This window comes from Daphnia pulicaria, chromosome 3 (genome assembly GCF_021234035.1).
Source record: "Daphnia pulicaria isolate SC F1-1A chromosome 3, SC_F0-13Bv2, whole genome shotgun sequence".
In the NCBI taxonomy this organism is placed as follows: Eukaryota; Metazoa; Arthropoda; class Branchiopoda; order Diplostraca; family Daphniidae; genus Daphnia; species Daphnia pulicaria.
In genome coordinates, this window is record NC_060915.1 from 6,665,080 (window position 1) to 6,679,209 (window position 14,130).

The following is a 14,130-nucleotide window of genomic DNA, read 5'->3' on the forward strand; positions in this document are numbered from 1 at the left end:
GAATTGGCAAGGGAAAATATTCGATATCGAATATATATACAAATGTCGGATTGCTGTTGGCATTATCTGACAGATTTATATAGGAGCCCTACAAGCGAAACCGGACAATCTACGTATATAGAAATGCTTATACATGCCGTTGTGCTCGCTACACGCTATATAGATGTATATATACTTAGATGCGCAGTTTATAATATATATGGCTGAATATGTATATTGGTATGATGGCGACGCTGACATTAAAGGGAATCCCCTTCCTGCTGCTGGCCCGTTGACTGTTACATTTATTTGCTATGGATTCCCCTGCCAAAAAACAAGTGCAGGGGGCATCGGGGACTTTTCACGGTACATGGCGCGGTAGGATATGGTCGTCCTGCCTTATACCATGTATACATAACACGACGACAAATGATACTCGTCTAAAATACATTCAACTCAGAAATTCCCTATATGTAACGTCATTGTCGATGACGGCCCAGCCATTACGTAAGGCTTTTTTATAGTAACGACCCAGTCGTTTCGAGCACAGTCTACATTTCGAGCTGATCAAATCGGCTCGTAATAATTAAAGAGGCAAAACGGAAAGGGTTGATAGGACTCATCAATCTATTTCGTCCATCTATAAACATCGCCCGCTATGTGTATAATAAATTAAACAGGAGTTTTATTTGCGATGCGACTAACAGATAAATCTAGGAATGGCGATACTATATTGCATAATATATCCCGTGAATGTATATACACAAGACGTTGATAGATGTATCACGGATCATTCCACGTGGAATACATTGAGACTCTCAGAAGTGGGTCCCAATCGGATCGGGACCTAAAATCCCTTTCTTCTTTCTCTCTTTCTATATAACTCCAAAGTCGAAAAAAGGAAAGAAAATATCTTTTGCATCTTTTATGATGTGTCCCCCGAAATGTGTTTTGTAACTATTGATTTCAACTGGAAAGTCTATAGCGCGACGTGATGTGTGGACGACCTCAAAAGCTTCGACGAAAAGAAGAAAAAGAAGAAAAAGAAGAGATGATATGTCTCCTTTATTATTAGTGTAGAATTTCACACACATATCTCGGCATCGATCTCGTCACAATCGATGGCGCAGTTCTTCTCCTTCTCCACATTTCGTTTTGATATATTCACGGCAATCTTTCAGCGCAGATGTACAGTAGATTATAACGTCTTCTTCTTTATTTGAATAATAAAACCTGGCAAGGGATGAGGGAGAATTGCCTTTGATCGCATTTCCCAGACGATAATATGCGACGCCGAAAGTAATGCAGGAAGGAATGAGGTAGACTCGCGCGTCTCTTATGCAAAAAGTGGATGGCAATCAAAGTTCAACGAGGTGGAACGTTTTACGTAACTATATATATGCCCCCCGTCGCCGCCGTATAGGCTATGATACGCACCACTTTGCATATCTAACAAATTGGGTTCGGCCTCAGACAGACGAATGTATAAATAGATAGAGACATAGACATAAATAGATTTGATTATATACATCAGTGAGTTTATAATGTGTGCCAAACGGTAAACAAGGCCGACGGGCGATTGCGCCCAATAACAGTGATGCTGGACAGCAGCAGCAGCAACACGTCGGGATATACTTATGTGTAACTTTGTTGGAGATTCTATATGGAATATTGAGACGGCTAACTTTTCAATTTGATGACTATTCGCTCTCGTCCTAATTATAATGAGGCGTGGGCTCCAATCAGGCGCTTTCCGTAATTCTCGCACACGCCGAGAAGAGGTTTTCGGAATCCCGGGGCTCACGACGACACCATCAGGGAATTGCGTCGGACGATATGACGTGGGTTCCATGCCAAACGCTGAACGGATAGAGTATAGATATAACTATATCTATCTAAGCACTAAACTATACGGCGCTATCGCCTACTATAACATTACCGACACCCGAAAATTGGAAATATAAGAAAATCAAAAAATAAACCAGTCGACATTCGTACTGAAATGAACATAGCTGTAACTATACAAACTTCTTTTTCGGACGGCTGTGACGTCAATGCAATGGCACCCAGCACAGCACCCAGCCGTATTATATTTATTTTGTGCCAAAATCAAGTCCAGTCCAGTCCCAACAATGGCGTGACCCCTGCTGTCAAACCGAATCAAAATTTCATTTGAAAAGTAAATATTTTCTATACAACGTACATCATATATAATAAATATCTTTTGCTGGCATGTAATCAAAGATATTATTCATTCAGCTTTGACGTCAATAATTCGCCAACAGAAACCAGTTTGGACGGCGAATGAACACGAGCAATGACTGAATAAGGCGGAATAAGGAAAAAATGCGATATGTGTACCAGTTCAGTAGTTAACCAAAAGTACAGCGACGAGTTTATATATATTTTAATGACGTAAAAAGCAAAACTCCGTCTACACATTCAGCTGGAAAAAGTTATTGACGGAGCGACCTGGAGCTCTTTCATCTGGCGGCTCCGATGTGTGTGTATAGCTAGCACCGGTGTGGATATATGCCGAGCTCGCTGATGCTGCTGCTGTGCTGCTGTCATCAATCGATATATTATTCACGGCCCTCATCATCATCATCATCGTTTGGCATCGTGACATGCAGCTGAAGCCAAGCCAAAACGCGCAGTATACTATAAGCTGGATGACGAACAACCTCCAGGACGATCCTTGGGCGACGTCGCGACGTCAGGGGGGTAGAGAGGACGACATCATCATCAACAAGGAAAGAAAAAAGAGAAAGAAAGAAATAAAGTTGTCCTCCTTCTCTCGTCTATGCTCTTCACGGGCAAAGTTCAGCAGCAGCGCGATCCCGTTCCTGGATGATGGCGCAGCTATTCAAAAAGAACTGACGCGACGAAGCCAACGAATAAGAACTACTCCCGTACCGTAGTCTACTTCTAGTCTACTAGTACTAGTATGAAATGTATTAAGAGGGACCCCCGCATCCAATCAAGAACTATAGTACCGAACTCTACACTGCTGCAGCATCAGTGCAGAGTTCTTCAACAAAACAGCAGATCCGTCCATCTGTCGAAGCTCTTGGCACGTAGCGCATCACGTCGTGACCAGACGTCATCTACCTCTCTAGCTGCTCTGCACCACGATATCATCGCACAACACTAGCTGTTATAGACGCGGAATTCTATTCGGCTCTTTCAATCGGTCGATATACTTTGAAGAATGCTGTGACGTTTTATATCTGTAGGCTGAATCAAAGTGTTGTATGATGGAATGACGACTAGATTTAAGATCTATTTATACGTGTATGCAGAGCACCCGAAAGTCTATTTATGGCGGAGACCAGAGAGATCAGATAGAGCAAGCCCGGTGATAAGGGCGGCGTGAATCATTTCACGCCCTATTTTCACGACATCGGGGCATTGCTGATGGAAATATCTAGCAATAAAAATACTGTACATCCGGCACGTGAATGTAAGGAAACAACAGCAGCAGGGCCCCTTTTGTCGCCATTGACGTGTGACATGTATTGGACCGAAAGTGACAAATAATCCTAAAAAGGGAGAACAAAGAAAAATGGCCAATGAAATTGCAAATGTAAGATTTAGATATATTATAGATACGGGAACTGGATTACGCAGGCAGTGAACCCCGTGACCGGAAGCCTTTTTTGTATAGAACCAATGTCTACAACGGGAGATGGGGGGGAAGAACGAAAAATCAATTCGCCGGCGTGAATATCAAACAACAATAAAAGTTTCGTCTTTTCCGTATGAGTGGCTGAGAAGTCAACATGTTGACACACGCTATACTATAGACGCGGTCTGCAATTGGATTCAGCAGCCAAAACAAGAAATACACTTGACTTGATCAAGGAAATTGCCCAGCAGCAGCAACAACAACATTAAGGGAAAACAATCAACTCGAGCTCCTTCGTTCCCAGCAAAACAAAAATAAAAGAAAGGGGCGACCGTGTGCGAGCGAGAAATTGTCGCAGCTGGAAAGTTGAAGGTAATAGCCACGCCCTCCCGACTATCAAAGGCTTCTCTTGGCTTTTATTATAGCTATTAACTATTTGTTAATTTTTTGTTTCAAAAGACTCTTTTATAGTCGACCAGTTAGTTATTTTTCGTGAGCCGGCTTTTGTTATAGTCTGAGCAATGCTTCCGTTTTGTGTCATCATCTCGGTGCGCGGCGGATATCAAAATATAAATATCAAAAAGGGCTGAGGACCTTCTACTCTATATATTTTCGCTGGCCCTTTCATTAATAGATCAAAAAGCTGCTGCTGCGCTTGATGTTTGGACTTTGAATTATGCACACAAGTTTGGGCTTGGCTGCTCCAAACTTTGCCTTTAGCAGCCACCGGCGACCGACGAGTCTTTATTTATACACTGCGGAAAGAAAAGATGAGCCGCCGTGAACTGCATGACGACTCACTGGGCCGTGTGGGGCTCGTCGAGCATCAGTTGGCCAATCTTCTTTCTTTTCCTTCAATCAATGTCTCGACAGACAGAAACGGGAGAAATATATACATAAAAGCTCGCAGTTTATTTATAGTAATCTTCTCATTGTTATTCTTCTTCTTCTTCTTCTTCTTCTTCTCTCGATCTAATTATTTGGCAATGTGGAAAAAAGACAAGTGGGACGCCACGCGTCAGTTATTATCTTTGACATTAAGAAAAATAGAAAAAAAATGTCAAGTATTTTCGCCTAGTTAAGTGCGTGATGGCCGACAGCAGATCTCAGGAAGGTCGACTGATGATTGCAGTAGCACACGGTCAATTATAAGTGAATTTTCCAAATGACTACCTTCCCCAAAGACATTCCCGTCTTCTTATTTGATCAATTAGATTTTCATATGCATAGGAGCAACCATCAGCATTTGATGTCCGGGTTGAGTGTTTGCCACACGGCTATTCAACTTGACATGTGCACAGCAGCAGTGAGCGCGGTGTAATGAAGAAAAGAGAAACCAGACAAATATACAAGCCCCGAAGAAAGGTTCACGTACTGTACGTCTGCTAGCTGCTGCCAACGTGATGGATGGCAGCACTTTTCTTTTTTCTTCGCGTATAGTTGTTCATTCTCTTTTTGGTTCATCACACAATCAGTCCGAGTGTTATATAAGATGCGTTTAGGATCATTTACCCACCACAATACATATACAATCTATACTAGGCGTTTGGTATAACAAGGAAAAAAAAGTGTTGTACACGTATAGTCACAAGTTTCGGAGTATGTTGAATAACCCGAGAGATTTGCCCACTATGGATTCACTCAGGCGAGTGGGCACAGGCAGAATAATAATATTTAAACGGCAGCAGCAGCCCGTCGCTTTTGTATATCTAATCCTTTTTGAATGCGAGAGAAGGAGACTTTGGCGGGTAAATAACCTCACAGCGTCGCCATGGCAACCCCATCTCTCCTCAAATCTCAGGTCTGTGTGCTGTGTGCTGTGTGCGTTCAACACTTTCTTGTTCAACCGACAATAATATTATATGAATATTCAACCGCTGATGGATCGTATTGTTAACATACCCTCGAAAAAATGAAAGCCGCGGCGAAGGATCGACAACGCACTCTGACAGCAGGAAATCGCGCATCTGGAGAAGGTACCTGCATATTATGTTCATTCATTCCACGGAAATCTATTTCAGGTTGCTGATAGTTTTCTGATGGCATAGAACGCCGCCCGCGCACTCCCACCTAGTGCATAGTATAGGCCTCTATATCTAGTTCCCCGCGGCTATCAATAACGGAAAGTGCGACACGACCGAAGATGCTCTATACAAAGATTATCAAAGATGGAAATCCCCCTCCCAAAAATAGCATAGCATCAGCACATACTACGCATTGTATGCTATTATCTCCAAGTGGTGAAAATCCCATTCCGATAATACGCTCCATAAATATTTAGTTGCCATCAGATTAGTCATTCAACGGAATTGCCACATCACTGCACGGATGCTTCCTGATTGGCCGTCGGGTTAAGTTGGAATTCTTTAACATTATCACGGGTAAAGTTATTGCTGCCCAAATAGTATATTTACCGGCCGGTTACTCGGAACTTGAGGAGGACGTCAGTCAGCGACTAACAGTGATGAATAGCCCCCGAAAGAGGCCGGAACTGTCGGAGAGAGCACAAGTTTCCCGGGCCCCCTTTTTCGATCCGCGTTTAGATTCCTTCGCAATGGAGCGAGGATCATTCAATCCAGATGGCTGGCTGGCTATCAAGATGCTCTTCTCTGCCAGACTGGAACTTTCTCACTCTGTCGGAATCGGTCGGAATGGAAAAGCAGAAGAAGAAGAAGAAGAAGAAGAAGAAGAAAAGTCTCATCAATTCATCGCCAACTTGGATGCCGAGTAATTACTATATATAGGACTTGCAGTAAATACGTATACGCCCATCTTTTGAGTTATTCTACGTCTATTCAGCTGCTGCTGCATCCAGCAAATGTACGTACACAGACCACCAACTCGAGTATACCTACTAGTCACGTTTAATACAGTTTGCCTTGGGTGATGTTATCGGGTAGAAATCGTCAGACTTGTCCAATTACGTGCCGCTGAACTGCTGGATGCCAGCGACAGCAGTGGTACGCCCTGGATTTCGTTCACTTCCGTCGCTTCGTATGTGTGCCACTCTCGTCAAAGTCGCAAACACTACACGTGAATTGCAATCACGGCCCCCTGTATACGTCTTTTGACACACGCCCAAACATATATCTACGGAAAGAAAGAAAAGGTTGAAGGCTGATGATGTATTTCTTTCTCACTTTCCTTCGGCGGAACGCCTGGAGAATTTCATGAATGAAGTCGTCCATTGGTGTCCTCCTTGCGGAGAGGTCAAAGCCAAAAGCGTCATTTTTTACCAGCACATTACACCTGAAGAAAAATAAAATGGTCGCAATAGGATGCGACCAGCCCGCATGCTGTCGCCGGTTATTGATCATATCGATCCTTGCGCACGTTCCCCTATGAGTCGTCGGTCGTCTCACATGTAGGTCAATGGGACGATGATCCTTTCATCCGCACATGTGATCTGTGTACCACATCTTGCCCACCAACTTGGGGCCGATTATTTGTTTTGAGTGCCACTACAGCCACTCCCAGTTGGAATGTATAGTACTTAGTCCTTTATCCGTCGATGAAAATGGCAATTTGCTGGGGCCGATGCCAAGGACGGGAACAAGTGTCTGAGACGGACAGATGCTGGTAAAACCGGGGACAGACTTTTACTACGAACTTTATCGACGATAGAGGCAGTAGAAAGGAATCGACAGAATAAGAGATACCAGAAAATGCTGCTGTGATCACGTGATCCCGCATTTTGTATTTCACATTTCCCGTTCCAACTAAACGCTGCATGATCCCAATCTCCACTGCCGGTGGCTCGTACCACCCGTTGGATTCAACCCCAACCAAAATGTTCCATCCATTGAAATATATTTCACGTGTATTTTTTGTTTCAAATCGACCAAAAAAAAAAAAAGAGGGACATGATAACGGGAGCAAAAACTAATAGATTCAAGCGCAACAACAAAAGAAATGGAAAACGTCCAAATCGAATAAACAAAAACCGTCAAAGGAAAATGTTTGTTCTCTTATCAAGAAATTTTATACCCGCACTTTTCTTTAATAGCAAAAACGAAAAAAAAAGACCATCATTTGTTTGGTTTTTCTGGGTGACCAACAAATTTCGCCGGACACAAGTGTGGGATCAAAAGGGAGAGAATGACTCGGGCGTACAATTTGACATATTGAATGCTGCGTCTGCTGTTGTTGTTTAATAAATGATCACCTCTGAAATGAGTATGACGTTGAAATGTGGCTAGAGACTATAAAGTAGATAGTTTGGTATCCATCTAGCATCTCTTATACAAGTTATGAATGCATCATCTAAATAAACGTCATGGCGCGCGTAGTACTGTACAAAAAAGGTGGAATAATATGGACGCTTCTCTCCGTCCAGCATTTCTCAATCGTTGGCGTCCGTTTCCAAGAATTGGGCGTATTTGTCACGAGTGCATTCGCCCTTGGAGTTGAATACGAAGCGGTAGTACGATCCATCAGCACAAATAGCTACAAAACAATGTCACACATTACACGACAAATAAAAATCAACCAACAATATCGATTGCAGCTACCTATCACTGAGTTGGGTTCCGCTCCAAAGGCACAGATACACTTATGGCTACCTGGGATGTCGAATTTTGTGAAGGACCACTGCGACGAAAAGTATTTGGGAAGAAAACTCACCGACAATCTGCAATACAATTGTGAGAAAAACATTGGAAATTATCGTACTTCCGTTACACCAGCAGAGCTCATTTTTCAGAACTAAAATATTATTAGCAATTTACGTAAAAAAAAAAACGGTTTACTTTTAATAAATATAAGTGTTGAATAAAGTACTTACGAAGAGTGTCGATTCTTTTTGGAATCTTCGACCGCGAAAATGTGGACTGTTCCGTGGTCGCTTGCCGCACAAAGCAGCGATGAATCAGAATTGAAATTCAAACTAGATTTAGCAGACATAACAGATAATGCAGATCTATTTATTTTAAGTTCTTTCGGCCAACATTTTCTTACCAATAGATTGTGGCTGGTTGAGCACCTCGTCTTAGTTCGCTTATCAGATTACCTGATGATGTGTCAAATATCCTAATAAGTGTGCCCTAAGTAAAAAGAAAATAGAAACTTAAGTTCTTCAGTTCACTAGAACTAATCAGATTCACATGATTACCTTTTCAGATGCTGTTGCTAACCGAGTGCCTTGAGAATTGAGAGCCAAACAGGAAAGGGCAGCTTGGTGGGCTACTATTTCAACTGGAGCCTTTTCTGTCCGAGCCAAGTCTATGAGTTGCACTTGACCTGGCTTACGGCCTGCAATCACATGTAATCAGTCAGTTACAAGACCAAATACTTCATTCAGCAATTATCACCTGGAAGTGCTAATAGTGAGTTAGTGCTGCTGGGACAGAGGGTACACAACCCACAAGGATTTGCACAGGTTTCGAATACATGTAGCTGTTGTGGGATAAGTGTGAATGTGTAGACCTGAAATAAGCATGAAATAAGAAAATAAATCAAAATTTCAATCTTTATTTTGAAAACATCTGTTAATACACACCTTCACCATGGTATCCAGCACAACAACAATCCTATCCCTCCTCAATCGTACTGATTTGATTGGACTGGACTGTTCAATTTCTATCACTGGTCGTTTTTGAAGGTCATCCCAGATCAATACTGAAGAAAAACAAAATACACAGTAATCATAACTTAGTTTAATATGTAAACCCAAAATAAAGTTACCTTTATTTATGGGATATTTTGGTTGATTTCCTCCCCCTACAAGTGCCAAGTAGTTGCACCTGAAAAGCATTTCGACATGTGCCACTCCACCTGTGTATGGAGTTTCTTAAATAATAATACATCACACAAACCATAAAATTATAAGTAACCACCATCAACAAAATGTTGTCTCTCTTTCTCCCTTAAAGGATCGCAGTTGTATATTCGGAACCCGGTTTCTGTTCCGCAAGCAAAACATCCTGCAAAAAAACATTCATGTCAACACTTCAAAATGTATCCAATACAAAAACAATAACAACATGATACCTTGATCCTGATTAAATCCTGCGTAAATTAATCCGTTTTTAATAGGCGAACTGCAGCCGATATTCATTCTTTTTTTAAAAAGATTTATATTCCGTTTTTATTTAATTCGATTGACAAACCTAGAGGACATGACAGTGGAACTGAGTTTTCATTGTTTAGACTCGGTCTGGGTTGCCAAATAGTGAATAGAAGTTGCAAGTTTGCAACTAGTAGCAAGTGTCGCCACTGTCGCCCCCATCAATAAGTTGGGCTATCACTCTTGTCAGAAATAGTTGCTTAGTTAATAAGCTTCTGCTAAGATATAACCTGGCTTTCATTAAGAAAAACGGAGCAGTCAGAAACAGTTCTAGACAAAGATGCAAAAGTTGGGTAAGCTTAAAGATAACCTAAATTTGTTGAACTACTATTGTATGCTAATATCTTACTAATTTTCTAAGGAGATTGCTTGAGGAAAGACGGTTTTAGTTCCAAATGAAAATGTTCCTGTTAAAATAGAAAATGCTGCCTAAGATCAGGATCAAGACCATACAAACAAATTTTACCATTTGGTCAAACTGCAACGAGTCTTAAAAGAGCAAATTTATCTAAAGGAGTACGTGGCTTGGTAAGGAGAAGTGTGGCTTCAAGCACCAAGCATGTTGATGAAAGTAAAATGGCACCAGTCCAAGTACCCAGGTCAATTCAACCTGTTTCATCATCGTCAGAGAAAGCTCTAGACACCGCAGGCACTGTTCCTGAGCTCACTAAGCGTAAGTCTTCGTCATGGATGATACAACTTACTCTACAGCGAGCAAAGCATCCCTTTCCAATAGTGTTGCAAATGCCCAGCACACACCAAACGTCAAGCCTTTCAACCAGAAGTCGTTTAGCGAGTCGAAGACTGCTTCAAACGGTTCGGTTCAAATCAATCGTTCCGTCAGCTCTGTTCTCGGTGATTCGATCATCATCTTTAACTCTTCCTCGTTGGAGCGTCACTTCCAGCCTTCTAGGAAACGACAGCAGTAGTCGTTCAGTTTGGGATGTCTCAAAGGAACCTTATAAAAAGTAAGCCATTTCTTTTCGTCCCTGGAGAAGGAATTTATTTATAACGCTTTCATTCCTTTACATAGGGAAAGGGTACAGCAGTTGTTGGATAAGAGAGGCTGGAGCGTTGTCAGTTTTCGCCACTGGAGAAGTTTAGGTCACCAGATGCAAGACTTAAAAGTGCCAGAGGAAAAATCTGCCAGCGTCAAGAGCATCCAGACCGGCCGATCTGATGTCCCCTCAACCGTCGAAGGAAGTGTGTGTGCTTCCCCTACACTACTCAAGGTATTAACATTTAAAAACTATTGCTATTCAGAAACCAATCGGTTTGACTTATACAAGGATCATTTTGAAATTACTAGCGCAAGTCTTCGGTGATGAACACCAATTTTGAAAAAGAAGATGAAGATGAACAGTGCGTGTTGACACCACCACCTCAACCAGATTTCGAAAACGACCAAGAAGAAGCAGCAGCCCTCCAGCCCATTCGCCGCGCAATTCATCAGTTTTAAAAGTATTTGACGATCAAGAGAACCAAGATTTGCCCGCTGCTTCGCCGATTTTGAAAGAAAATTCCGCGATCGAAGAGGAGACGGACAACTTCCACACTCCAACGGAAAGCGAGATTAAATCCAAATAAGCGAGATTCAGTCTTGGATCTGTTGCCATTTTACTTTTAGCAACATGCTTGGGCTTGTCTTTCTCTGACGATGATAAAACAGGTTGAATTGACACATTCGCACCACTATTGGAAGGGGATGTTTTTCTCTCTGGAGTAAATTGTATCATCCATTAAGACTTACGCTTAGTTAACTTAGGAATAGTGCCTGCAGTGTCTAGAGCTTTCTGTGACGATGATGGAAACAGTTTGAATTGACCTGGGTACTTGGAACTGGTGCCATTTTACTTGAAGCCACACTTCTCCTTACCAAGCCACGTACTCCTTTAGCCAAGTTGGCTCTTTTAAGACTTGTTTTAGTTTGCACAAAAGGTAAAATTCGTTGGTATGGTCTTGATCCATTTGTTTTCACTTCATATTGTGCATATTGTGTAGCCTATCCCTGCTGAAATTTTTTTATTTGTGTTGGGTATTTTGTGTTTTACTGTACTTGTTGTAGCGTCATTTGGCTTTATAAATTTAATACGACTTATTTTCACCGGCATTTTCTCTTTTCTTTCCTCCCGTCTTTCCTCAAGCAATCTCCTTAGAAAATTAGTAAGATATTAGCATACACTAGTAGTTCAACAAATTTAGGTTATCTTTAAGCTTACCCAACTTTTGCATCTTTGTCTAGAACTGTTTCTGACTGCTCCATTTTTCTTAATGAAAGCCAGGTTATATCTTAGCAGAAGCTTATTAACTAAGCAACTATTTCTGACAACAGTGATAGCCCAACTTATTGTAGCTTTCCTTCACACGCTTTGACTCTCAAGTCTGAATCAAATGATTTCCTATAAACGAGTTTGCAAAATTACAGGAATCGCCAATAGGACACCTTTTCGGATTTTCCACTGGCTACCGATGGGGGCGATATTTGCTACTAGTGGCTACCAATATGCTACAACTTCTGGCTACCATTTTAAAAACAAAAATAAAACCGATTACCAGATAGAACACAAAAAAACTTGTTTCATCAGGGTTCGCTAGTTATAACTATAAGGTAGAATTTTAATATTATTAACTCGTTATTCATTTACTAACAGCTGTATTTTGTATTGTGATAACAAATACACGACAGGGAATTAAGAGGACAATTAAGAAAATAATTAAGTCCTACATCATACAATTTCAAAGATTCTTCGGTAATAAAGAAATCTTAAATTAGACGGTCTCTAACCAAGAATATCTTTGGTTTTGATTTCGGAATAAACCGGGAAATTAGTTCCATCGTTAGTCTCTTTCTAATTTCAATTGCGTTAGAAGAGGAATGATTTGAAGGGCCAGTTTTTCAGATGACGCACAAATCATCCGCCGAGACATCAGATCCAATGGTCCTCCTTTATTACATAACAAAAATAAAAAATTGCTATAGAATCATTTGTAAACGGAAACGGCGAATTACTAGCACATTATGAAGTCCTACCTTCCGTGTCGATGCAAACACCTCCAGCTTCTCTTACAATTAATGTTCCAGCGGCTGGAATAAATTAAGCACATTTTTAAATTTGCTGTTTCAAAAATGAGGAGAGAATTTTACCAATATCCCACACGTGGATCCCGTATTCAAAGTAGCAGTCTGCTCCACCCGAAGCGACCGAGGCCATGTTCAATGCAGCACTTCCCATAGCTCTTAATCTACCAATTAAATCAGATTTCCGCTGAATTCGATGTCTTACGACTCAGAAAGAAGAGTTTTATCCTCAAAAAATCTTTGCACAGTTATTTAACAAAATACGGTATCGTAAATTATTTACCCATGAACTTTGTTCATAAGCGCTGTTATATTTTTAAGTACACTTTCCATTTTTTGGAGATCCCGGTTCGTACCAAACTCGGCAATGACTAGAGATTTCCCCAGCTCTTTGGGAGAAAAAAAAATACATCAAACTAAAAGAAAATTCGAATGTGAAAGTAGAGGAGAGTTTCCTTTTCTTGTGATACCTGTTTCTTCAGAGGCCCGAATGGGTTTATCATTTAGAAAAGCTCCTTGGCCAAGTTTGGCAGTGAACATTTGGTCTAAAATTGGATTGTAGATTATGCCAATGTGGATGTCTTTATGGTACAGCACTGCTAGTGATATGCAGGAATGAGGAAATGAGTGCACAAAGTTCATTGTTCCATCAACTGGGTCGACAATCCAGGTGGGTTCATCCGTTAGGTCACATTTTTCTCCTGCTGCCACAGATTCCTCTCCTATAAACCTGGAAACCACAGAATTGAATGTTATCACTGGTTGAAACACCACCACAGCAATTAAACAATGAAGTCATTACATGTGGTTAGGGAAATTTTCTTTGATTCTACCAATCAACATTTTCTCCACTGCCTGATCAGTTTCGGTAACGAGATCGACAGCACATGATTTAGTGAGCACAGCTTTCTTCTTGTAAAATGCTTCTTTGATAATCTAAAATTGATGACGACACAATAGATAATTAGATATGATATCAGAATTACATGTTGAATAGAATCGTACTTCTCCTGCATCTTTCACTGCTTTTAATGCGACGGTAAACACTGCTTCAACATCGAATTCGGCCATGGTGAAAATAAATAGACGATTGGATTTCTTGACAGGTTGGATTGGATATTATGTTCGTCTGCTAAACTTTTCAGATCGATTGCATCCGCTCAATCGATATGTCAATGGCGGGGTATTTTTTTTTAAATTAATTAGATGAGAACCTAACCAAAATAGTTGTGGTAAGGTTTCCCCAAACACGGTTTTTCTGTGGAGCACACCCAGAGAAGAGAAAAGCGTGCAGAATTAATGTTCGACCTGTACGACAACTTCAGCTCCGAGCTTATTTATTAGACATTGGCCAAGTTTACACTCGAAGAAGCAAAGAAA

At 41.1% G+C, this 14,130-nt stretch overlaps 3 protein-coding genes and 1 long non-coding RNA gene across 6 annotated transcripts; 1 reads left to right on the forward strand and 3 right to left on the reverse strand.

Moving 5' to 3' along the window:
- Positions 1-7,409: 7,409 nt before the first annotated feature.
- LOC124328891 (WD repeat domain phosphoinositide-interacting protein 3-like) lies at positions 7,410-9,785 on the reverse strand. 2 transcript variants are annotated; one of them, XM_046787733.1, is made up of 10 exons: positions 9,596-9,785; positions 9,442-9,528; positions 9,290-9,379; positions 9,105-9,223; positions 8,917-9,031; positions 8,718-8,857; positions 8,564-8,649; positions 8,391-8,492; positions 8,119-8,237; positions 7,410-8,053 (listed from the first exon to the last, which is right to left on the reverse strand). In XM_046787733.1, exons 1-10 carry the CDS (start codon positions 9,660-9,662, stop codon positions 7,950-7,952), a joined length of 1,029 nt encoding a protein of 342 aa, XP_046643689.1. In that variant the 5' UTR covers positions 9,663-9,785; the 3' UTR covers positions 7,410-7,949. The 2 variants fall into 2 exon arrangements, with proteins under 2 accessions (XP_046643689.1, XP_046643688.1); XM_046787732.1 differs by having other exon boundaries at positions 9,439-9,528.
- A 28-nt stretch (positions 9,786-9,813) lies between these two features.
- On the forward strand, positions 9,814-11,781 carry LOC124328899. Of its 2 annotated transcripts, none has more exons than XM_046787745.1 (4): positions 9,814-9,964; positions 10,033-10,639; positions 10,705-10,903; positions 10,961-11,781. In XM_046787745.1, the coding sequence occupies exons 2-4, from the start codon at positions 10,248-10,250 to the stop codon at positions 10,994-10,996; spliced, it is 627 nt and encodes a 208-aa protein (XP_046643701.1). In that variant the 5' UTR covers positions 9,814-9,964; positions 10,033-10,247; the 3' UTR covers positions 10,997-11,781. The 2 variants fall into 2 exon arrangements, with proteins under 2 accessions (XP_046643701.1, XP_046643700.1); XM_046787744.1 differs by having other exon boundaries at positions 9,816-9,964; positions 10,981-11,781.
- Positions 11,643-12,143, reverse strand: LOC124328916. Its single transcript, XR_006916548.1, has 2 exons — positions 11,891-12,143; positions 11,643-11,822 (listed from the first exon to the last, which is right to left on the reverse strand). It is a non-coding gene; the product is annotated as an uncharacterized LOC124328916 (long non-coding RNA).
- A 164-nt stretch (positions 12,144-12,307) lies between these two features.
- LOC124328897 (inositol monophosphatase 1-like) lies at positions 12,308-13,904 on the reverse strand. The gene is made up of 7 exons (XM_046787742.1): positions 13,756-13,904; positions 13,553-13,686; positions 13,221-13,480; positions 13,034-13,139; positions 12,817-12,914; positions 12,703-12,756; positions 12,308-12,616 (listed from the first exon to the last, which is right to left on the reverse strand). The coding sequence occupies exons 1-7, from the start codon at positions 13,819-13,821 to the stop codon at positions 12,510-12,512; spliced, it is 825 nt and encodes a 274-aa protein (XP_046643698.1). The 5' UTR covers positions 13,822-13,904; the 3' UTR covers positions 12,308-12,509.
- Positions 13,905-14,130: the final 226 nt, after the last annotated feature.

What these genes read in the sequence shown, in the direction of transcription:
- LOC124328891 (XM_046787732.1), bottom strand. Translation starts at nt 9,662, where the DNA reads ATGAATATCGGCTGCAGTTCGCCTATTAAAAACGGATTAATTTACGCA. An exon ending in CTCACTATTAGCACTTCCAG is followed by an intron (nt 8,858 to 8,916) that starts GTGATAATTGCT and finishes ATGTGATTGCAG; the next exon opens with GCCGTAAGCCAGGTCAAGTG. An exon ending in GGAACCCAACTCAGTGATAG is followed by an intron (nt 8,054 to 8,118) that starts GTAGCTGCAATC and finishes ATTGTTTTGTAG; the next exon opens with CTATTTGTGCTGATGGATCG.
- LOC124328899 (XM_046787744.1), top strand. Translation starts at nt 10,248, where the DNA reads ATGGCACCAGTCCAAGTACCCAGGTCAATTCAACCTGTTTCATCATCG. An exon ending in TCAAAGGAACCTTATAAAAA is followed by an intron (nt 10,640 to 10,704) that starts GTAAGCCATTTC and finishes TCCTTTACATAG; the next exon opens with GGAAAGGGTACAGCAGTTGT. An exon ending in CTTCCCCTACACTACTCAAG is followed by an intron (nt 10,904 to 10,980) that starts GTATTAACATTT and finishes TGAAATTACTAG; the next exon opens with CGCAAGTCTTCGGTGATGAA.
- LOC124328897 (XM_046787742.1), bottom strand. Translation starts at nt 13,821, where the DNA reads ATGGCCGAATTCGATGTTGAAGCAGTGTTTACCGTCGCATTAAAAGCA. An exon ending in CTTATGAACAAAGTTCATGG is followed by an intron (nt 12,915 to 13,033) that starts GTAAATAATTTA and finishes TTTAATTGGTAG; the next exon opens with ATTAAGAGCTATGGGAAGTG. An exon ending in TGTTTGCATCGACACGGAAG is followed by an intron (nt 12,617 to 12,702) that starts GTAGGACTTCAT and finishes TATGTAATAAAG; the next exon opens with GAGGACCATTGGATCTGATG.